General features: G+C 33.4%; 1 protein-coding gene across 1 annotated transcript in view; it reads left to right on the top strand.

Moving 5' to 3' along the window:
- SLIT3 (slit guidance ligand 3) overlaps positions 1 to 24942 on the top strand; it is a 506804-nt gene that overhangs the window by 395079 nt on the left and 86783 nt on the right. Inside the window, 4 exon segments of the mRNA XM_032210926.1 lie at positions 2317 to 2449; positions 20927 to 20995; positions 22125 to 22196; positions 22380 to 22451. Of these exon segments, the coding sequence (XP_032066817.1) occupies positions 2317 to 2449; positions 20927 to 20995; positions 22125 to 22196; positions 22380 to 22451 (346 nt within the window).

The following is a 24942-nucleotide window of genomic DNA, read 5'->3' as shown; positions in this document are numbered from 1 at the left end:
TTCTTTCTATATTTCCCAGAAATTTAGACTTTACTAAAGAGCTACTGTAGGTTTTAAATACATGTGCCAAAATTGATTAATGTTGACATGATTGACACAATTGGAGGTCTTTGTATAATCACTGATTATATCAATTTATCTTACTCATTTTGGTGCTCTTTTTTCATACATCCAGTGTGCACAGCCAATAATATCTCTTGTTCTTCAGCTTCTTTTACTAGTATCTTTCTATGTAGGGATTCTAATTTACATTGGATTAGCCTAAACATTATTTTGATATTAATGTTTTTGTACAGTAGTATTCACATTATTTTAAACCTTTCTTTGGAATTGGTATTAGGACAATCTCTTCCAATCTGTTGGATGTTGCATTGTTCTTTACATTTTCTGACATAGTTTAGTTAGAACCTATACTAATTCTTTTTCTCTTGCTTACTGTACTTTTGTACAGATTTCATCATGCCTGTAGCCTTCCAGCTTGGTCAGGAAGTGAGAGTTAATCTAGCTTCATCTTCTAATGAAAAACCTTAACATTTTTGAAATGGAAAAAAAAATGGAATCAACATTCCAAACTCCTGCACATAAGAGTACAAAACACAGACTTTGTTTCTGCAGTATTATTTGGCCATTGTTTATTTTAATTACTGTTCTAATGGCATAATAAAGGACAATAGTCTGTTCATTTTATTAGACCCAGTCAAGCATTGAAGTCATTGCTCAAAACTGAAGCCAATGACCTTATAACATTGCCAGTTCTGTTCAGTTGAAACAATGAAAATGATTTTGAGAATAAGCACCAAATGACAGGTAGATAATTCTCTAGATTGTGAAACATTAAGGTTTTTTTTTTAATTGACTGCATTTAAAGATTATTCTGCAAAAATTTTCTAGGCATGTTCAGATACCAGCATTTGCCTGTATCTAGTGCTTTGTGAACCCACATGCTAATTTTGGAAGAAAGCCATGACTTAATAGTCTTAACTGAAAGGCTTACTTTCATAGCAGGAACTCTCTTGCTCTCCAACTGTGAGGTTTAATTTGTTTTATAAAATCTGGTTTGTACAAATGAACACCCATGTTTCAGCTATTAGGTATTTTTATGCACATTCACGTGGATCTCCAGTTCTTGGTGAAAGCATAGCTGATCTTGTTGCTTGATGCTCATTATGCTTGTTAAAAACAACAAGACTCATGATTTAAAAAATTAAGGAATGCATTGTATTAATATTGAAACTCTGGTGTGTTGAATAAATTGTTCACCATGTCAGGAAACAGATGGATTTTTTTCAGAGATTTTTTTTAAAGGATAAACAGGGCAAATGTTTTAAAATAATTCAGATCTGTACATTAGTCAGTAAATTACAGCAGCAAGTAATGATCCATCATAAATGCATTTTGTCTTTGGTCAGCTTAAATACAGTATTTTTTTCCTAACATAGTCAATTATAGTATTTTGCTGTCAGTTGTAGGATGACAGCAATTGTGCCTATGCTTTCATGAATGCAAGTAAGTAAATATTCAAAATTAAAATGACCCAAATCCAAAATTGATCTCATGCAGAAACACAAAAGATTTTATTTTTAAAGATTTTAAAGATTTAATTTAAAAATATTGTGGTTTTCTTTAAATACAAAATTTAGAGGAATTCAGTGGATGCAATTTTGGGAGGCTTGTGGAAAGCTAACTGCTGATTTACTTTATGAGGTAAATCAATCATCCTTAGAAATAATATAAATAAAATAGCAATACAAAGAGTTTATGCTGATTTATGAAGCAGAGTTCTTATGGTTGGAAAATTTAGTTAATTGTATTTTCATATAGAGAGCCAGTTTGTTGTAGTAATTAAGGGAACAAGCTAGAAACCAAGAAACTGTGAGTTCTAGTCCTGCCTTTAGTCTCTGAGAATCAGACACAATTGAACAAAAGAAAAAAAATATATTTCCTAAGGGCCTTGGTCTGTGTCCCTATCCATCTTTTTGACCTGAAAACAATAAGCACACAGACAAAACCATCTACATTTACTCCAAATTAAAATGTTTATAACTAAATACATATTATCAGTACTGACACTGGAATTAAAACGGTCTAAAACAAAGGACAAGCTAGGAATATCATATATGAAGTTGAACTGATTACTAAAAAGTGAAATTGAATAATGTAGCCTGATAATGATGATTTGCAGATAGTGGTTGTACTAGATTTATATGAGGGAAGCTATTGTGTTAGAAATGAACTTTCTCAATTTTATCCCATCTATATTTAACATTAATTCCATGTACTTTGTCCACTTTTTTTTGTTGTCCACTTTTTTTGTAGGCAACACTGAAAACAGCTGTCATTTCTCTCCCCGTTGTCCCGACCAATGCACCTGTGTGGACTCTGTAGTTCGCTGCAGTAATAAAGGGTTGAGGTTCCTTCCAAAAGGGGTCCCCAAAGATGTGACTGAACTGTAAGTCATATTGTCACAAATTGTAAAATTGTACATAAGAAGAATTAAGTAAGAAGTGATCAGTTTCAATTACTAGTTTACAAAAGATTGCTTTTCTTTTGAATCCAATTACTGAGACTCACCATTCTGAACCAAATGAAAAATATATCAGGACTAAGTCAGGGCCTGAAGCAATGCCTTAGGTTAACATATAGAGATTCTGTTGCCTTAATACTTTTTTATTGCCTCTGCATCTCTGCACCTTAGTAGGAAGATGGTAGCAACTTCTACAAAGTTCTAATTTATATAGTTCAAAAAAATAAGTCATAAAATTGGAAGGGGGATTTAATAGGAAAAAAATATCCCAACCCCCAAAACCAATGTTAACTGAACACAGTGAGTATCTCCAGAACACTTTTATTATATATGTCAGTGATAATACAATCACAAGCAGTTTAAAAATATCTACAATAGGATCATGGTTAAAATACTGTTTGTAGTTCCGATCACAATATGGTAAAACAGTGAAAATGCACAAAAGGACAAATAAAAAAGATTAACAGGTAAAACTAACCCTCATTTGATAAAAGTGACTGACTTTTTAGCTTAGGGGGAAAAAAGATTAAATTCATGGAGAAAAGAACATTATAGAAGACAATAAATGAATATTTTTTTTCTTTCGAAAGATTAAACTACATGGCCATCTAACAAAGCAAATGGTTGTTCAGGAATGCTATTCACACTGTGAAGAGTTGACTTTCAGATTTACAACTATATGTGACAATGGTGACAACAGGAATAGATTTGAAAAAGGATTATGCAGATATAAGGTTGATAAGGCTCTTGATGGTTACTATAGTATTTGTGTGTGGGTTATGTTTCTGTGTCTAAGGAATAATGACAGAACATTTATAACTATCAACTAAAAAGATGAGTGAGAATAAACTCATGTGGGTTTTCCACTGGTATCTGATTGGGACAGAAAGCTGGAGTAGATTCGGCTTTGATTTGATTCACCAGGCTTTACAATTCTCAGTTCCTTTCATTCACTGAAGGATGGATTATTTGGTTGCAATCTAGGAAGACCACTATGAATGCAAAATATATATGCAAAGCAATGACACTTTTTACTTTCATGGAATAGTTAAAGGTGGCTGATATAATAGATATTAACCAGATTAAACGGAATTTATGTGCAACAGGAAGGGATCGCTTCTCATTTGTTTCTAATGTTATTTTATATACAAAGAAAATACAAAATACATTTGATTGGGCTATCACATCTCGGTTTCATTAACTCTGCAACCCATTAATGGAAACAAAGACATGTAAATAGGACAAATTTGTTGCTGGCAAATGCTCTTTGCCCCAGCACCAACTTTATATTAGCTAAATGGTAATATGGGGTTATATGTTTGGATTTTTTCTAAGCTCTATGTAAAGATGACAATAAGAGTTGGAATTTGTCACATCTATCTTTATCATGTACTTGTAGTATAAAACATTAGAAACTTTTGAAAATGTGGCTCTGATATTCATCGTGTGTAACTGTAATTGATTTTCACAGTGGAATGTGTGTATATTGAATGGTATTTCATCTATAGTCTATATAATTTTTGAATGTGTGTGTGTGTCTGGGTGTGTGTGTTTGTGTGTGTGCATTTTGTGGGAGATGCCTCTTTAATTTCATTCCAAGGACTATCAGAGCTACAGCAGCCATCTCAAATTAGTTTTTCTTCTCATTAGTAAAATAAAAGAAAAAATGAAACAGCACCACTATTCCTTTCTCCATTGAAGAAATTGGATTTCCCATATTAGTTTAATTGGTAGACAGGAACAAAATGCCTTATAATAATCTGAAATGTTTCCTCAAGAAAAAATAATGTACAAAAGCAGTGATATGGAAGGTCCTTATGTCAATTCATTATTGTATTTTAAGACCACTTAATAAAGTTCCTTTGGTAAATTACTAAAATGCTAAATGCAAAGAATGCCCAATTAAACTAATTGTAATTCATTTATAATTGTCAGTTTGCTTCTTCATATTTTATTCTCCTTGGTAACTTTGGTCTTCACAGATTTTGGTAAATGTTTTTCCTGTTTAAAAAACTATGTATCAATGCTCAAGATCTTTTAAAGCCTACTAAAGCTCTCTGGTACATCCCTCCACCTCCATCTTAAATTTACAAGTAACCTTATTTCTCAATTACATATTTATCTCTGCTCTAATCTTCCTATAAGTAGTATTTTAGATTGCTCCCAAGCATGATGAATGAGTGTGGTTATCTTAATGATAAGTCAAAAGCCAAAAGAAATGTGAAAAAGCAGTATTTCTGATTAAATAAATGTGAATGTGTAAACATGAAAAGATAATAGATTATAATCTGTGGCTAATTGATACTAGAATATTTCAATAATAAGGGAATCTGCTAGTGAGGAAAACAATTTGGTTTGATCATCAATTTTAGAGTGTATATAAACAAAAGTCCAAAACCAGTAGTGTGTTTCACAGTAGTTTGTTGTTCCTGTTGTTGTTCTCTTTGGAACCTAAATGTTGAAAACTATCATATCCTGATGTCAATGAATGTTGTTAAGAAAATGAAGCAATATTATAATATTCTTCAATAGTTAATTCAGGGGGACAAGTGCAGTTAAATATTCATGGAGCAACACACAGTCTTCAGAATATAACTTAGATCCTATCCTCCCCATAACTTTTCTCAGGTCTATTCTGATATTCCTAAAAGAGTCAAGAGTGGGTGATTTTAACATCTGGTGTTGTTTTGTTCTCTGTCATCCATTGATTTGTAAATACATTTTAGTGCTGGCTTTTTGTTGCTATTACTCTGAGCATTGATGTTCTCTTGTTTTACTTATTTGCTCAATCAGATATAAGAGTATATCTGATGGTGTCTATTTACAAATGAACCAGTCTGAAATGACAGGTTCACTATGGCCCTGGGATTGTAATTAGTGATTGATTGGTTGTAGGATTTGCTAGAGATGATTTGGGAGCACTGAACTTACAGGTTGTTGAGCCTGTTCCATGAGTAGCACTGGATGATTCCTAAAGATAGAGTCCCAAAATCAGAACCCTACTGTAAATTTCAGGTCCATTTTCTTTTTCTTCATGGCAAAAGTTGTGCATAGAACCAATGCATTCAAACTTGTTTCTTGACACACGATTTGTTTCATTGATTCATGCATATATTACATATAACACTCAGTATTTATTTCTGCATTGGAACACTTCTGTTTCAATACCACAATGATTAATTTATTAAGAAACTAACTTTTGGCTATTTTTCTTGGTGCTGTCAAGTGGCCTTTGCTTGGCACTAGAGATCACCATGATCTCATAATAATTTTCTTGTAATATAATTGTCCTTTTGATAATTTCTGGAAACAGCCTACATTTAGGAGTCATGAGAAGTGATGGAATTTTTGATTCTCCAGATTCAAAATGGTGTAGCAATCAATACTGTTGAAATTGACATTTGTATATTTTTGATTCTGTATAATCAGATGTAACTATTTTTTGTATTTGTTGCAGTTATCAAAGAGTGGCTTTCAGGAAAGCAGTATTAAGTTGAGATGATACATAGCTATGTGTTTCATTTTGCAGCATGAGTTAGTTGTCATACTAATATTTTAAGTGGATACAGGATATGTCCAAAGATAATGTAAGTACTGATGTGACTGAGATGCTCCAACTTCAGTGATGTTTCTGGGAGCTTTCTTTAAAGGCTTCTCTGTCCAGAATAATGCATCCAAGTATCATTTGTATCATGTGTCATTTGTGTACATGTTCTAAACATAGTTATGATTGCCAAGTAATACTCAAACCAAATCTTGCCAACAAGGACAAAATGAAGGGCTGCGTGTGTTATTTGTGCTTCATTCCACAAATAATATTTACTGTCTTATATACAATATACAATTCTGATATCTTATTTGCCATAGTAACCCTTGAGATGCTCAGAGAATGATACTTGAGATTTCCTTGTGCATCTTATGTATTTTTCTCCCTAACTGATTTGTTCTGTTGTCTGGTAAAATTCTAGTAATAAAAGGAAAGATTTCTTTAGTAACATTTTAATTAATGTTATGGGACCTTATATTTATGAACTCCAATTTTCAATGGGAAAATTACATACATTGTGTGATAAAAAGTTCAGCTAAAATGCTTTTTATTAAACCATAATCATCCACATTTATAGATTTCATTTTAATTGAAAACAAAACCTGCCATACATCTAACAGGAATTTAGAAAATTAGAACTATTGACAGTTCCAAAATATCCAAATAAAAGGAAATATTTTACTGTAAGAGGTCCTAAATAACATTACACTATAATACAATGCAACACAATAGCAGAGTTGGAAGGGACCTTGGAGGTCTTCTAGTCCAACCCCCTGCCTAGGCAGAAAACCCTATACTGTTTCAGACAAATAGCTATCCAACATCTTCTTAAAGACTTCCAGTGTTGGGGCATTCACAACTTCTGAAGGCAAGCTGTTCCACTGATTAATTGTTCTAACTGTCAGGAAATTTCTTCTCAGGTCTAAGTTGCTTCTCTCCTTGATTAGTTTCCACCCATTGCTTCTTGTTCTACCCTCAGGTGCCTTGGAAAATAGTTTGACTCCCTCTTCTTTGTGGCAACCCCTGAGATATTGGAACACTGCTATCATGTCTCCACTAGTCCTTCTTTCTATTAAACTAGACATACCCAGTTCCTGCAACCGTTCTTCATATGTTTTAGTGTCCAGTCCCCTAATCATCTTTGTTGCTCTTCTCTGCACTCTTTCTAGAGTCTCCACATCTTTTCTACATCATGGCAACCAAAACTCAATGCAGTATTCCAAGTGTGGCCTTACCAAGGCATTATAAAGTGGTATTAACACTTCATGTGATCTTGATTCTATCCCTCTGTTTATGTAGCATAGAACTATGTTGGCTTTTTTGGCATCTGATTTACACTGCTGGCTCATATTTAAATGGTTGTCCACTAGGACTCCAAGATCCCTTTCACAGTTACTACTGTTGAGCAAGGTACCACCTATACTGTACCTGTGCATTTCGTTTTTGCTGCCTAAATGTAGAACCTTACCCTTTTCACCATTGGATTTCATTTTATTAGATAGTGCCCTATGTTCAAGTTTGTCAAGTTCTTTCTGTATTTTTAGCCTATCTTCTGGAGTGTTGGCTATTCCTGCCAGCTTGGTGTCATCTGCAAATTTGATGAGTTCCCCATTTATTCCCTCTTCCAAAACATTGATGAAGATATTGAAGAGTACTGGGCCCAAAACAGAGCCTTGGGGTACTCCACTGCATACTTCCCTCCATGAAGATGCAGTTCCATTGAGGACTACACGTTGAGTGTGGTTGGTCAGCCGTTACAAATCCATCTGGTGGTGATGCTGTCTAACCCACATTTTTCTACTTTATCTAGTAGTAGGTTATGGTCTACCTTATCAAATGCCTTACTGAAGTCTAAGTAAACTATATCGATGGCATTCCTCTGGTCCACTAATTTTGTCACATTATCAAGGAATGCAATAAGATTAGTCTGGCATGATCTGTTTTTGACAAACCCATGTTGGCTTTTGGCTATTACCTTGTTTGCTTCTAGGTGTTCGCTAATTCATTGCTTGGTTATCTTTTCTAGAATCTTTCCTGGTATTGAGGTCAGGCTGATAGTTTCCTGGATCTGTTTTTTTCCCCTTTTTTGAAGATGGAAACCACATCAGCTCTTTTCCAGTCCTCTGGTAGTTCCCCGGTGCTCCAGGATCTCTGAAAGATATAGTTCAGTGGTTCTGAGATCTCATCTGCCAGTTTTTTCAGAACCCTGGGGTGTAATCCATCCGGTCCTGGTGATTTGAACTCGTCTAGGGGTAGACAGATGCTCACTTATAATTTTCTTCCCTATTTCAACTTGTGTTCCCAGTCTGATTTTTGTGGTGCTGTTTTTGATAGGTTGGACTGTTTTATCCCTTTGTGTAAAGACAGATGCAAAACATGAGTTAAATAGTTCTACTTTCTCCCTGTTGCTTCTCACCTTCTTGCCACTTTCTCCCAACAACGGACCAATTGTTTCCTTAAGCTTTTTCTTGTTTTTAACATGTTGGAAGAAGCGTTTTTTGTTAATTTTTACTTTTATGGCAAGCCTTTCTTCATTGTGAGCCTTAGCTTTCCTCACTTCATCTTTACATGCTCGGGCTATTTGCTGATATTCTGTTTTAGTTATGCCTCCCCCTTTCCACTTTTTATACTTACCTTTTTTGTCTTTCAATTTGTCGGAGAGTTCTTTATGCAGCCATGCTGGTTTCTTTAGGGAGCTGTTACTTTTCTTCTTCATTGGTATTGTGCTAGACTGGGCTTTTGTAATCTCATTTTTTTTAAATTTCCCAAGCTTCTTGAGTTGTTTTCCTGAAAATAATTTCAGCATAGAAAAATGCTGAATATATTGCTCATCTTTCAGTAATAAGCAATTGAAAATAAATTTCTGTGCCATTAGGAACCGAGGTGGTGCAGTGGTTAAATGCAGCACTGCAGGCTACTTCAGCTGACTGCAGTTCTGCAGTTCGGCTGTTCAAATCTCACCGGCTCAGGGTTGACTCAGCCTTCCATCCTTCCAAGGTGGATAAAATGAGAACCCGGATTGTTGTTGGGGGCAATATGCTGACTCTGTAAACCGCTTAGAGAGGGCTGAAAGCCCTATGAAGCGGTATATAAGTCTAACTGCTATTGCTATTGCTATTAGTCAGTATAGAAGACCCATTCACTATAATTGTATCTTTATATCTTATATCTTGTACCTTGAATTATATCCTAAAAATGTTAATTTACTTCTTCCTTGGGGTCATTGGTTGAGTTTATAAGTGAATATAATTATCAGGGATTCATGATTTGAAATGCAATCTCTTATGAAAGACTACAACCGTGTGTTACCTGGTGTGCTACACAGAACTCACAGGGGCACCATAGGATATTTTACTAATAAACAAAATTGTTAGTGAATTTGCAACACATCATACAATTTGGGAACTTCTCGGGGTGCCATGAAAAAATTAATGATATGTTGAGGACTCTGTGAAACAGGAATATTTGAGAATCTCTGATACATCTAGATCTATTGTGGGTAATTCTCAGAGTTATAATGTAAGGTTCCATCTTGCAATTGAAGAGCAAGGTTTTTTTTATTAGCCAAATAGGAAATCCAGCCCTTCAGATGTTAACTAGATAACAAATCAATACATTTTGCATGCTGAATATTTTCTGCATGCTGGGCTTCAGGTACTTGGCCCTGGAAAACTTAAAACTAAACATCCTCTGGATTCAGGCTTTGTCAGATTTTTGACATAAAATACTCTTTGGTTATTTGTGGTTAGAGAGCACAAAGAAACTTTCCATGCATTGATAAGACCCACCATGTCAGCTTATGATACACCCTAGAAACCAGTTGCTGATTAGGCATATTGTAACCATCAGCTGATGCTATATAGTACCAGTAATTACTGCCCAATGCATCAAAGTCACAACATTAGGTGGCATTTAGGGTGAGGCTATGTCAGTTCCTTGATGTCTTATCAGTTTCTAGACTAGCATGAACTACACCATAGTTAACCTATATGCTGGAATTACTGTATTAACAGTACAGTATTAAGTACAGTACAGCACAGTACAATAGTATGCTAAGGAAGTTATATTTTTCTTTCCTTTGAGCACTTCATATCTGTCCCAAAATATTGATCCTGTTAGTGATTCAGTTTACATCTTAAGACAAAGATATTCTACCTTTATGTCAAAGTGTTATATTTATGATATGCATATAGTGTGCCACCTCTTCCAAAAAGATTGCAATATGTTAAGCATCATTATCCACATTCCTATGTTTCTTTTTTAATTGTGAATTAAAAATGCTTATCTCTCAACCCTGGAAACAGATAATCAATTCCTGGTTCACATACACCTATAGATTACTTGATGAAATGCAGATAAATATGTGAATTGTCACAACATTTTTTAAATATTGCACTGGAGCCAGCAACTGGTTATATCAATGATTTGTCCATGGCAGAGATGCTCTGTAGAAAGGACTGTGAGGTTCACTTTTATATTTTGATTAATTCAGTAGTAAACTAGATTTGTCACCAACCCATTAATTTTAAAAAAAAATATGTTGTATATTAGTACCTTTTTTCTACTCTCCTATGCCATATATTTATTTTACAGCCTGCAAAGCCATTTCTATTAGCATTTCCTTTTGTTTTGATGGAGTTTTGTCCATTTGCATTCACATTGTACAATAATTTCTCAACCCTCAGCCTCTCCAACTGCACCACCACATTACTAATCTCTAATTTATTCCCTTTTATTTCCCCTGGCTGCTAATTCCATAGATATATTTTTTGTTTATCGTCTGTCCACTGCAGTGGTGGGATTCATTTTTTTTACTACCGGTTCTATGGGCGTGGTTTGGTGGGTATGACGTGGCTTGGTGGCAGGGGAAGGATAATGTAAAATCTCCATTCCCATCCCACTCCAGGAGAAGGATACTGTAAAAATCTCCATTCCCACCCCACTCCAGGGGAAGAATACTGTAAAATCTCCATTACAGTGGTGAATTCCTAACTGGTTTACTACTGGTTTGCTGAGCATGCAGGCCAGACCCACGGTATCCACACATGCACAAATGAATGAAAAAGGAAAACAGCTGAGGAGCAGCAATTCAAGCTGCCGCCCCAGATCAGCTAAGCTTCGGAAGCAGGAATAAAAATAAGTACAATCCAGGGGCGGGCGGGCCCACTTTTATAAAAACAGAAAACCAGTTCACTCTCTGTTTGAAGGCAGCACTGCCAGTTCGTGAAAATCAGTCCAAACCGGTAGAAACCCACCTCTGCTCCATTCCCTCCCTTCAGGGAAGGTTACTGCAAAATCCCCATTCCCTCCCGATCATCTGGCACTTGAGAGGCAGAGAATAGATTGGGCGGTGCCAGTCAGAGATGATATTTACCAGTTCTCCGAACAACTCAACATTTCTGATACCAGTTCTCCAGAACTGGTCAGAACCTGCTGAATACCACCTCTGTTCCACTGCCAGATGTTTTTAACTCCTGTTTTCTACTTTGCAGCAGCAAAGTACTTTTTTAACTTTTTCTAGCAGTGGCTAATCAGAAATATTTGGAAAGTTTAAAAATAGATCATAGTAGTTAACCAAACTTTTATTCATGGAGGGCTGGGATGACTTAATGGTAACTGATAAAAATAGGAATGAAACAATACTTAAGATTAAAGTAGTTTATTGTAGTTTATTTTTAAAAAATAAATTTAATATTTAAAGCATTTGAATTGTCGTACTTGGCATATTCACAATATGGCAGATCCTCTTAATTCAGTTATTATAAAGGAAACATTGATTACAAACTTTAACTCTATCTAGTGCAAATGGATTAATAATACAGTTTGGAATGTTGCTCCCAACTGGAACAAATTGCACTACTGATCTTCATAAGGGTCTGGAAAGTCTTTTTTTTTTTAAATAAAGACAGTAAGATAAATAAGTTAAAGAAAAAAGATAATACAATATTTTATAGTGGCCTTCCAGGGAAGGCATGGCAAACTGAAGATGCCGCCACAACAGGAGAGCCAATGACCAAAGCAAATACCGAAGAACTGGTTAGTAGACCTCTTTCTGGAACCTCCCCAGTTAAGGAGAGGATAATAAATTAGCCATTTGTGTTTCACAAGGCTGTTCCTCATGACAAGCCCACAAAACAGTGGTTCTGTCTGGGTTTGGGCATCAGGAGATGAATGTATAAACCATCTTGTACACCACTGTGGCCTAACATTTTAAAGGACACAAAGTTTCCAATTTTTAATTCGAATTCTTATTCTTCCAGTTTCTAATCACTTTCAGAAATTGCCTATTAACCATCTTAAAGCTATTAAAGACCTTCATAATGATAAGTTTGAAAGTCACTGGATGAGTTTAGCTTCAACTCTGATCAAAAGAAAAAACCATTTTAAGCTTAAGAATTTAAACAATGTGAAAGGAACAGCAAAAAGCTAAAGATTTTTATCTAAGAAAGTTATAAGTGGTTTAGGAGTCCATATAAATTTGCAATATTGATTTTTGCACTTCAGAAATAACCTTAAAATTAAATAGGTTCTTGTGGGAATCAGATTTATTTTGGCTATATTGACTAGTGTAAGTTATAACAAAGATAAGTAACTTTGTAATTTTAGAAACTGGATAGTAGAGGGAACTACAAATTCTAAGAAGAAGGAAAAAAGTGCAAGCCTATGTCTGTGTCATTTAGTATTGGTCATATAAATGACATAAAATATCATAACACTGGAAATATTAAAGAAAATATTTGAAGAATAGAGCCAGAAATATCAACAGTGTCAGTAATGATGTCTGTCTGACTCTATGTTAATGAGCAAATGAGAGATGTGGAGCAAATTTTGTCTGACAAAACAGAGAAAATACTGAAAGTGGAATTACAAGTGACAGGCCAAGAGAATGACATGGGAAATGATGTTTTGTTGAATATGCACAAAAAAAAACCCTGACAATTTAAAAATTAAAGATGAAATACAAATGCAAACTAAAAGAATGACTTGGAAAATGTTTTATTGGATCTATAAGAAGGACTTGAATAAGTCTGTAATGGGTTAAAGAAGAAAATTCAAATCCTACAATATTTAAATGATTAAGACTGCTTGAAGTAAAAGGAAGGAATATAAAGTTGATTTATTTGATTGTGGGTTTTTTGCAAAGTTTTGAAAACCTTGTACAAATTTTTGATGATACCAACACTGAAAAATGGATGTTTCATGCATTTGTTTCTAGATAATAGATAGATATGATATGAAGAAACTATTAGTAACCTTATAAGTTATTAAGAGTTACTAAATTTGTCTATGTATGTTGTAATAAAGGTTAGCACATATATATATAGATTTTTATTTCTTTCTTTCTTCTATTCTTTCTTTTTCTTGTTTCTGGCACTTTTCATTCTTTCTATTCTCTTTTTTTAAAATTCACTTTATATTAGGTTTTTATTGTTATCAGAATCCCTAATAAAAATCATATACATAAAAAAGAATGGCCTGGTGGTGCTTACAACATAATAAAATGAAGCTGGAATGGCTTATATTCTCATTAAAACTAGATAATGTTAAGATCTAAAAGCTATTCACATTCTTTGGGCATTTCATTCAAATAAAAGATGAATCAGACAATACAAAAAGAGAAAGATATAAACAGATAAAGTAGATGAAAGAATGTATGAGAATATCTTTAGAATTCTTAATAATAATTTGCTACAAATTATTATTAAGGACAGATCTACAAAACATAGTCTTTCTGTAATCATCAAAAATATAATCCAATTTGATATTATCTAACCAAAATATATTTATAAATACTTTTCCATGGCTTTGAAGTATTATTGTATGACTGATCTTCTGTACTATACAATATGATGCTTCACCAATGAGAAATCATACAGCTGGCATTATTGACATGTATAGTGACAATTTTCAGAGAATCTGTATAATTAAAAAAACCTCATTGCTTCTTGAAAAAGAAATATAATTTTTGATTTGCATTCAGAACACTTTTTGCAACCAAATATATATTCCAATAACTTCAGTTGTTTCGCATAATTAAATAGAAAAAGCAGACAGTGTTTCTATTTTGCCAGTGCACATAAAGAAAAATAGTTATTATTTTTGCCCTAATTTTTATTCAGCAGCATGTTCTCCAGATCTTTATTGTATCCTAATAGTTAGATTTGGCACATTTAAATGAGAAAATTGAAATGCTTACAAATCACTATGAAATTGAATACTAACTGACATTGTTGTTATATTCCATAATTGCTGCTGATTAAAGTGTTAATTATGAAGTGGAATGTTTAATGGAGAGTCAGCTTGTAGATTTTTAAAACCTCTGTTGCCTGGTAATATTTACTCTTTATATGCTATCTGGTAATTTGAAATTGAGAGAATTTCCCCTTTAACACTGCAAAGAGCCAAGCAATGTAATAAGAAAGCTTAATCCCAGATAAACCGGGATTCATTTAAACAAAAACACAATTTGTTTAACACACTATAGATGAAAATCTTCCAGTTCAGTATTTTCTCAAAGGATATATCATTTGTAAAAGTCCTCCCCCCCCCCCCCGAGGAAGAAACTCACAATTTTCATATCTAGAATAATGATATTCGAACCTCCTAATTTGATTTTGTTGTTAGTTATTTCTTGTTTCTTAGAGTTATATAGAGTCTAAAGAACTCAGAAGTTAAGAGTCAAACAGCATCACATCTTAATTAATTTAATGCTTACTATACGGCTCCTGTGGAATTCACACATTTGTTTACCCATATTTTATTAGAAATCCCTGGCATTTGTTCCTTTATTCTGCCTAATAGCATGTTCACATTTTCAGTGACCATTAATAAAATAAGATTTAAAAAGCTACTTCAAGGAATTGTGATACTAATGGAATTAGAATAATTTTCTTGGTAATTATAAAGTCTCCCTCTCCCTTCCCCCCCCCCCCCAGAAATGATGAATTTGCTGATTTAAACTTAGTTATTATTTTTATTTTTGCAAGTAAGTCTCTCAAATCTTGGTACAAATACCAGGATATACTCTGTAATTCCAGATTTAGTTTCCTTGACTTAATTCTTTTCAAATTCAATCTACCTCGATGACCAGATAGTTACCAAAATGGTATGCTGTGAGAGAGAAAGGAGAGTATTAAAGAAACTAAAGGTCCAGAAAACCATATTTGATATAAATGTCTGGGAAGAAAACTATTCCAAATAAACCTATTTATCCATTTTATGAAAAGTTCACAGCTCATTGGTATGTCAGTTTTACTTGTTTTCCATTTTCAAAAAAGATATCCATCCACCAGTTCCTCACACTGTTTACTTGCATAATTCTATGTCACTTATGTCACTTGCCAATCCTTGAAGCTGCTATTCACAGTCTAATAAACATGCAATCACTATCGCAAGAATCATAAAAATTGGTCAAAATGTAGTGTTTTAGATAGGATAGTGCTGCAAAAGAAAATTCAGAAATAATTTAGTTCTCTTTCATCAGTGAACGCTATTTAGAAATTGATATTTTTCCATATCTGTTCTAAATGTAATGTCTTTAAAACATTCTTCACATTAAAAGTTCAGAAATTTTCAGGAAAGGTCAGCTTTCCTATCTTTTCCTCTGGCAAAGAAGGATTTTTCTTATTCTCATTAGCTTCTATTATGTAATTCCTTACTCTATTATCTTCTCACAGTTTGTTATTCTAGGCTTTATAGCTCAGTATATAATCCAGCTGAGGTAGAGAGTGATACGGAGAACATAATTAAAATGAGCTAATTATGAAACTTGATTCTGGAACAACTGACATTCATCATTCTACCCAAATATCAATTCAATATGTACAAAAAAATATAATTTCCACAAAACAGACCCCTGAGAATACTTTAGTACCTGTTTATCATCCACACTTCACACAGTGTTCCCTCCAGATTTTAACTCCATGTTTTAAAGTACTGTTTATTTTTAACAACATGATTACTTCCTGCTATAATTTCTTTCCATTTGGTTCCATAACTTCCAACCATTCAGATTCCTAAGCCAAGTGACTACTAGCACCAAGACTAATTCTTCAGCAGAATTATGAGGGATTCAGGATTCATTGCACCATTGTTTTATGCACATAATGCAATAACATCTCACTTAGTAACTAGATAATGATGTGAATATACTTTGTGGCTTACTTTGCAGTAGTCCAATATTGAATTGTTGCATTAAATTTTTACAAGTAATCCTTGAATTACAAAGGTCATTGGGAAAGGAAATGCTAAGTAATTGCAATCATAAAGCATGCTTTAATGTGACATCACTAAATTACAACATTCCAGGTTGTCCTGGTTGTTACCATAACCCCAAGATACTTGTGACATTAGAATAGAATTCTTTATTGGCCAAGTGTGATTGGATATACAAGGAATTTGTCTTTGGTGCATATTTGGTGTATATCAGTGTACATAAAAAGACAATATACATTCATACTGTATGTTCCCATTGATTTTTCATTACTGCCACATGATAATTTTGACAGATATTCCAGTATATCATTTTGGTGGCTGTATTATGTTGTTGTTTATGACCAATTTGTGTGATGTGCTTGTAGATCTGAGTATATGATCTGTAATTTATTTTTCCTTTTCTTTGCACAACCTATACTTTGAATCATTTGATGATTTTTTCAATTCTGACTTTGATTGCATTAGTTTAAGTAGGTTTTTCTTGAGCATCAAAATTGGTTTCTTTTTTTAATGTTCCAGTTATAAGCCAAGCCATTTTTCTTTCTCCATTTCCCTTCAATCGTTTCTAGAAATTGACCATGTAATACTTTTCCTTGCCAGCATTCTATTCATGTTTTTATTACATTATTTCAATATTCATGCTTTGTTTCCTTTATATTCAGTAAGTTCCAATTTTTAATTTGCATCGATGCTTATTCTTGGCTGTCTTTTACATAATCAGCCAATACATACTTTTAAAACCTTTTCCTCCATTTCCTTACTGCGGGGCAATATACTTTTTCAATATCACTATGGGAATGTAATGAATAATCATGAGTGAGTAGTCAAGAGTTTTCTTGTGTTTGATCCAAATTGTTCAGTTCAACATGTGTCCAATTAATAATTCCAGCACTGGCTTGTACCAGTTATATAGCCCACATATGGATAGTTTTGATGGTGTTTCCACCATTTAGCAATTTTCTCACTCTTTGAATGTATTCTTTACTAATCAGATTTTAACTTGTCCATGCTTAATATTATCCAACTATAAAATACCCAGACATTTGTAGGCTACATCCTGATGGTTCTTCATTAATTGACTGTTCAACATTTCAATTCCATTAGTATTTGTCATTTTACTCCAATTATTGCTATATTAGTCTAAATTAATATAAATTAATAATCTACAATTAGACTCCCAAACTAAGACTGATTTTGTTGTTATTATTTGACTTGCTTATTAAATGATGGGAGCAATGTGTGTTTATATACAATACCTTCACACTACAAGTAGTCCTTGATTAACAGCAGCAATTGATAAGCTATGTCACATGGTTGTCATTTGCGACGTCCTGCTGGCTTTCCAGCATTGACTTTGCTTACATGAAGCCTGCAAAAATGGTTATGAATGAAGATCATGTGACAATAGGATGCTGCAACAGGTAGAAGTTTGAAGATTGTTCTAAGTACCACTCATTCAGCACTGGTCAAAGTTTAAAGATAAATCCCTTTAACGATAAATAATACTAGACAGTGCTTAGGACCCTCTTGAACCAAAGTAATATAAAAGTGAACCAAAGTAATATAAAAGTGAACCAAAGTAATATAAAAGTGAACCAAAGTAATATAAAAGTGAACCAAAGTAACATAAAAGTCTTACAAATAAGTAAGTAAATATGCAACTGTTTTACCAGGTAAAAAAGATACATTGTTACTTTAACCTATTCATTTTTTTAAAGCTTTATAGATACCTCTAAAAGTAAAAACCTTCTCTAGGTGTCCTCTAACCATGAAATGTAGGTATCAGTCAATTTAAAGAAAAAGAAAAGAAATAAAACAACAATAATCAAATCAAACTTTCAAAATATGAGCCAGCATACACCTGGTAAAACAGTTGCATTTGAAAAAGCATATTTACTTACTTATTTGTGATACAGCTGCCAAAAAAGGCAACACAGTTCTAGGCTGCATTAACAGCAGGATAGAATCAAGATCACATGAAGTGTTAATAAAGTGGTAACTTTATAATGCCTTAGTAAGGCCACTTTTGGAATACTGCATCAAGTTTTGGCTGCCATTATGTAAAAAAAGATGTTGAGACTCTAGAAAGAATGCAAAGAGCAACAAAGATTATTAAGAGACTGGAAGCTAAAACACATAAAGAATGATTGCTGTAATTGGGTATGTCTAGTTTAATGAAAAGAAGGACAGGATGACATGATAGCAGTGTTCCAATATCTCAGGGGTTGCCACAAAGAAGAGGGAATAAAGCTATTCTCCAAAGCATCAGGGCAGGCCAGCCAAGAAGCAATGGATGGAAACTAATCAAGAACAGAAGCAACCTAGAACTAAGTAGAAATTTCCTGACAGTTAGAACAATTAATCAGTGGGACCTTGCCTCCAAAAATTGTGAATGCTCCAACACTGGAATTTTTAAAGAAGAGATTGGACAATCGTTTGTTGAAATGGTATAGGGTTTCCTGCCTGAGCAGGGGGTTGGAGTAGAAGACTTCCTAGGTCCTCTATTATTCTATCCTATCCTAACTTCCCAAGATATTATATTCTACTTTTCTATGCTGCTTTCTTTTAATGAAACATTCTCAGTTCCATGCAGTAAATTAGGGGATGTTGGAAAGTATATCTGGATGCAATTCTGAATTATAGTGCTCTTAATGGGATATGCATTAATGTATTTTCCAGTATGCATTCTGGCATAACTAACAGTTAGATCATAACTTTCGAATCAGGGCAGTGGCTCAGAAATGCTATCACAGAGCCAAATCCTGGAGGCTCATAAGCATCATTTCTTGCTTCCATAATTACTAATTGTGGTTATGAAAGGAAAAGAAGCCATATTCAAATTTTAAAATGTGACTGAAGAGGCAGTAGATCGACATGAACAAGCTTAACTGTGGAATAGTTAAATGCATGTTTTGGCCTTTCTCAAATATGTTAGAGGGTGAGGATTCAACATTGTTGATCTGGTGAATAGTCACATGAAAATGTAAATTGTCTTTTCCTCCGTAAGCCTTGAGGGAACCTTTTATGATAATTTATTTTGTGGAATAAATACACAGCCTGGGTAAGCTCTGACTTAGCATTTACATCTTAAATAATGCTGCCTCCGTTATATCAGATGCTGCATATTCATTTTATGTTTTCACTAAGCAGTTAAAGTAAATGGTTGTATGGATTAGTGCAGCTAGACCAAGTCAGCTTCTGATGTGTTATTGAAATATTGCTTGCCTGAGCAATTTGCAGTCAGAGGGCAAGAATAATTCTAATGAGGTCAATTAGCATTTGGAGTTCTTTTTAGTAGCTTTAATTAAGCACAACCTTACAGCAAGGACATGTGTGAGTTCCCCTCCCCAGTCTCTTTGTTAATATGATCTCTGGGAGAACTATTGGAGTGAAGATTTTTTTTTTCTCCCAATTGTTTTGTAAAAGATGTCTGCTCTCTAAAACAAAGAACAATACAAAAGGACACCAGAATTTTCCTATGAGTCTATACATTTAGAAAATAGGCAGAAGGAGGGTCAGGAGACCATGCCATTAATCTGACACAAAGCTATATCAATGTGAATTCAAATTGATGCTATTTGTTTTGTCTTACTTAAATTCAAGAAGATATTTGGTCTAAAGTCCCTGCTTTGGAAAAGAAGTATCTAATGTGTTCATTTCTCTCTCTCCCTCTCCATCTCTCTCTCTCTCCCTCCCTCTCCCTCTTCCCCTCACTCTCTTGTGTGTGTTTGTGTGTGTGTGTGTGTGTGAGTGAGAGAGAGAGTTTGTGTGTGTGTACATACACATTTCTGTATTTCTATATTTCTTTTGTGTTGCAATGCTCCATTTTGCTTCTTAATATTCTCACTGAATAAGATGATGGGGGGAAATCATGAGAAACAAATTTGTTTAGCGATCAGTTCTAACAAAAGGTCATAGGAAGAACCATATAATTGGAAGCAAGGAGATCAAATTCAGCTCCATATTCCAAATCAAAGCACCCCCATCAGATTATCCAGCCTTTAGATCAATATACGGTGAAGGAGAATCTGTGAATGAAGTTGAGGCAACCCTGGGAAGGGAAGGGAAGAAATAGCAGGCAAGTTAGTGAACAGTTTATATCATAATTAGCTATGCTGATCTTTAATTGTAATGAAGAGTTGAGTTGAGTTGAGTATAAATAGCAAGACAGTTCAGGTGGGGGGAAAATCCAAGAAAAAAACCGATCAATATATTTAAAAAGACTCCACCTTAATTAACTCACTATTAATAAGACTATTAGTTTCCAAGTATTGAAGAAATCTGTATAGTTTTTGCTTCTTTAATTCTACCCCACCACATAAAGCTTGGGAACCTATCATCTATTCAATAATTCATTCTGCTATCAAACTGCAATTTGTTTCAACAAAAGTATAGGTTGTGCACAATTATGGAGATTGGCCCAAAGGGACCTTGTGAACTTCTTTGGCTGAAGTCCCTAATCCAACCCCTTAAATGCATAGTCTACTTTTTTTTCACCTATACATTTTATTGGTTTAATTCATATTAAATCTTTCTGAAATGTTTGACATCAGTTTAGTAATTCAGATTGTTTTGTTTTTCTTTGTGCAAAAAAAGCAATGAATATTCTTAACAGTTTATTAAATATAACTGATTTTCAGATACCTGGAAGGAAATCATTTATCTGCTGTGCCAAAGGAACTTTCTATGTTTCGACACTTAACATTAATGTAAGTATATCAGCATTTCATGTCAGCAATAATAATATTATAATAATATAGGAATACACAAATGTTGTGGCATTGGATGTTGCAGTGCAGTTGTAGCTTTATTGCTAGTTATCTTCATACAATGTTTGAGGAAACACAAAAATATTGCTTGCATTGTGAGATTTATTTTTTTATGGAAATGCAGTATACACAGACCCGAAGACACACACACACACACACTTTTTTAAAAGAGATAATCAGTAAATTACTACTTTGAGATTATTAAGTACAGTTCGATTTTTTTTGTACCAATCTATTTATTACATATAAGTAGAAAACAAGCATAATACCTCAATTTTGGTAGAAACAATCACTGTTAGATCTTCCTTATTTCTAGTGTTCAATGTTGTGTATATATTACTTTACCTTAAATTTCAGCTTAGGTTTAAATTTTACAAAAATAAGAAAATTCTTTAAATTATTTCATGAATGTCATTAAACAGGATTTTAATACTAATTTATCTCATTAATTTAAAATGCTTTATATGGTAGCATTTTATTATTTTATAACTGGGATGTTATCCTACCAAGCCCAAGTCAGTGTGCCAGCTAAAGACAGAGCATTTCCTTCATGTAATTCTTTTTGTGTCTTTCTATAAATAATATACAAGAGGGAATTTATTGCAAACTTAATTAATAGAAGTTTACTTTAAATACAAGGAGTTTGTACAATGAGCCACAGAGATCATCTACTTACAAGCATAAGAAGCATTTCTATTGTTTAGTGCCTTCCATGGAAAAGTTTGGAGGTATCCACTTCTCACAGCTTTAGCTTCTTGTCCTCAATTGTTTCTGGTTTTATGCCTTGTTGGTTCTAAATTGTAAAATGGCTTGATATTTATTATATTTCAAACTCCCCTTTTAATTTTTTTTCTTTTAAAATCTTTCTGATTTTATTTGTGTTTTTATGAATTATCCTGAAAGCTGCTTGCCTTAGTGTAATCAGTAAGTCTTAAGTAGTATTTTTTAAAAATATGTAATTATAATCCCCAAGAATAATCTTAGTTGATAGTTTGCTTTGAAGTAACTTGTTTATGATTTTTGGTTCCTCTTTCATTGCATTAATGAATATTATGTGAATTTTTTTCAGTGACCTGAGCAACAATAGTATCAGCATGTTGGCCAATTATACCTTCAGTAATATGACACAGCTTTCTACACTGTAAGTACCCAGTGATTCTGACATGGCTTCTAATTATTATTTATTATAAATATGTAACTTATTATATATAAGTTACATTAAGGAACAAGTATTCAGGTTTTTCTATGTTAATGTATTCTACTCTGCTCCTGCTCCAGTTACTTGTTGCAAAGTAATATAAACGGTGGTCTTTTATTCCCCTAGGATCCTAAGCTACAACAGGTTACGCTGTATTCCAGTTCATGCATTTAATGGCCTTAAATCTCTCCGAGTGTTGTAAGTATTACTCATTCACTGTTCTGGAGTTAAATTTTAAAAAGTGACAGCAAAATTTCTAAGGAGTAGGTGCTTTCCCTTGATTCTTTGTATTGCAGCCATTTCTAGTCATTTTCACTTTTCTATTTGTATCAAGATGTAAAGTAGCCTATAAATGTGAGTTCAGATGTTAACATTTTGTGAATGATGGAATGCCTTAAGATGATTTTTCCTTTTGGAATTCTTTTTTTTTTTTTAAAGGCTGCTGTTAAATATAGCCTAACTTATTTGACTAAGACATATTTTTGAAGGAAGACTTCTGGATTGTAACTTGCTCATTAATCACTTCAACATATTCTTGGATTTAGTGTATTCATTCCATACTTTGAGCTAAAATTCTAATTGGGATTCTGTGTGAATTTAATCATATCCAAGCCTTTGGGAGAAGTTTGATCTCTTCCATTTCATACTTCTCCCATTTTTTGAACTTTTGTTTTTTTCTATAATCAGATGTGACTCTAGTGAACATTTAGTCAAAAAAAATTTTTTGGGGGGGGAATATTGAATGTAATGATATTTAATAATTCTTTCAAGTGATTCATTTATAATTACTTTTTATGCAAAATCATAAGCATTACTTAGGATGAAGTCTATGTTTGCTTCATCATTATAGGCAAAAACATAATGCTGAACATCCGTTTAAAAAAAAAACATTTGCTACCTCTATTTATTTAGATCTACTTAATAATATATTGAAATAGGTGTTTGCTCAGAGAAAATAACATGCCACTCTTATATTTCTGTGCAAAAGTTAAATGACGCATGAATGAGAATCTCTCTTTCTGGGCTGTGTGTATTTGGAAGTCTCCAGTTTCATTTGATTTATTATGGTCTACAAAATTCTAGTGTCAGCGACAACCCTTGCCACATGTCATCTACGTTGTTATTAAAAATCAATTCTCCTGGGAGAGGAAGTGTTTCCAAGCGACAGCATGCAATCTGTTACTGTCATTTATTTATTATCAGAAGTCCCAAGAGAACCTCAGTTAGAAATAATCAGCAAAAGTGTATCCAACTTTTTGCACCTTTTTTTTTTTTGAAAGGACACATAGCTTGAAATCTGTCTAGGTTTGATGTGCAGTTAACAGATCTCTTTTATGCATGAGCCCCTTCTCTAATTGCTTTTCTTCCTGGGAAATTTTCCCTATTGCTATTAAATAGGAAAATTATCCTATCAGTCAGAATATGTTTCTGGCTACCAAACATAATAATCGATGTCATAACATATGCCTTGTTTCAGTAACTCAAAGTCTTAATTTCTCTATCTTTACACACCATGTTTTAAGGCGATTTTTTTCCATGCAAAGATTAGGGGGAGGGGGGGTTCCAACCATATACCAAAAGATATAGAACTACCAGAAAACACATATAAAACAATCATAATTATAAAAATGATGAAATTGCTTCTATGTCCCCGTTAAACTCAAATTCTGTGATTTGCTGTGTGGGGGTATTTTGCAGATTATTTTTTGGTTCCCTTTGCAGCAGTTCAAGCTCAGTTCCCAAGTTAAGTTTTTCAAGGATTTTACTATTTATTTTAGAATTTCATAAAAATTACAAAGCGTACTTGCAGTTCAACAGTTAGGAAGCTAATACAATATTAGTAAGAAAGTGTATTCTATTGTTTATATTCTAAACCCTCAGGAACCATTTTTGTTGAATCCAGCAGTTATATGGACACAATACATACAAATTTTAAAAATGAATCTCCTTTAGAGAGCCAAAATTACATAAGCACATAGGAAAGGATATGGTCAAAAAGCAATGAGCTTTGTAATTTTTACTATAATATTTATTAGTATCATTTTCAGGTGCTAAAGCTGGGCTTTGCACCAACTGTTGATTAGGGCAGATTCTACTTAGCATGGTGATAAGTGGCTGAATAAATATTCTGGAAAACATGATTTCAGTATATTTGGTAATGTCTGATCTATATAGCACTGTATTTATTAGAAAGAGTAGTAGATATTGGCAAAATGCTGCCACTAACAATTTTCTCTATTACATTTGTTTCAGAAAAAAAAACAAAAGAAAAAAATGAATATTTTATATTTGTCTAGATCAAGTATTGAATAACTTTCCAGAATGTTGTCACAATCATGATTCCCAAGACAATTGTTGCCATGCCTAATTATTTTAAATTGCTTATTCAGATTCAATTATGTTCATTGTTTTTCTTTGAGAAAGTCACTGGCACTCTTTATTAAGGGAGCCATTTTGGTCTATTGATTAAGGTACTAGGATAGAATTGGTGTATCCGTATGTTCTAATCCTACTTTAGGTATGAAACTAGTTCAGTGACCTCACTCTCCCTAGGACAAGGTAATGGCAAACCATTTCCATCAAATTAAAAAGCTATAAATAAATAAAGACACTTACACTTTCTTATTAAAGAAATATATCAAAGAGTCTGTAATACTACCGTTTCCTTTATTTCCATTTTTATGCAATG

This window comes from Thamnophis elegans, chromosome 2 (genome assembly GCF_009769535.1).
Source record: "Thamnophis elegans isolate rThaEle1 chromosome 2, rThaEle1.pri, whole genome shotgun sequence".
NCBI lineage: Eukaryota > Metazoa > Chordata > Lepidosauria > Squamata > Colubridae > Thamnophis > Thamnophis elegans.
The sequence above is the reverse complement of the archived record's forward strand: the minus strand, read 5'-3'. Positions and strand labels throughout refer to the sequence as shown.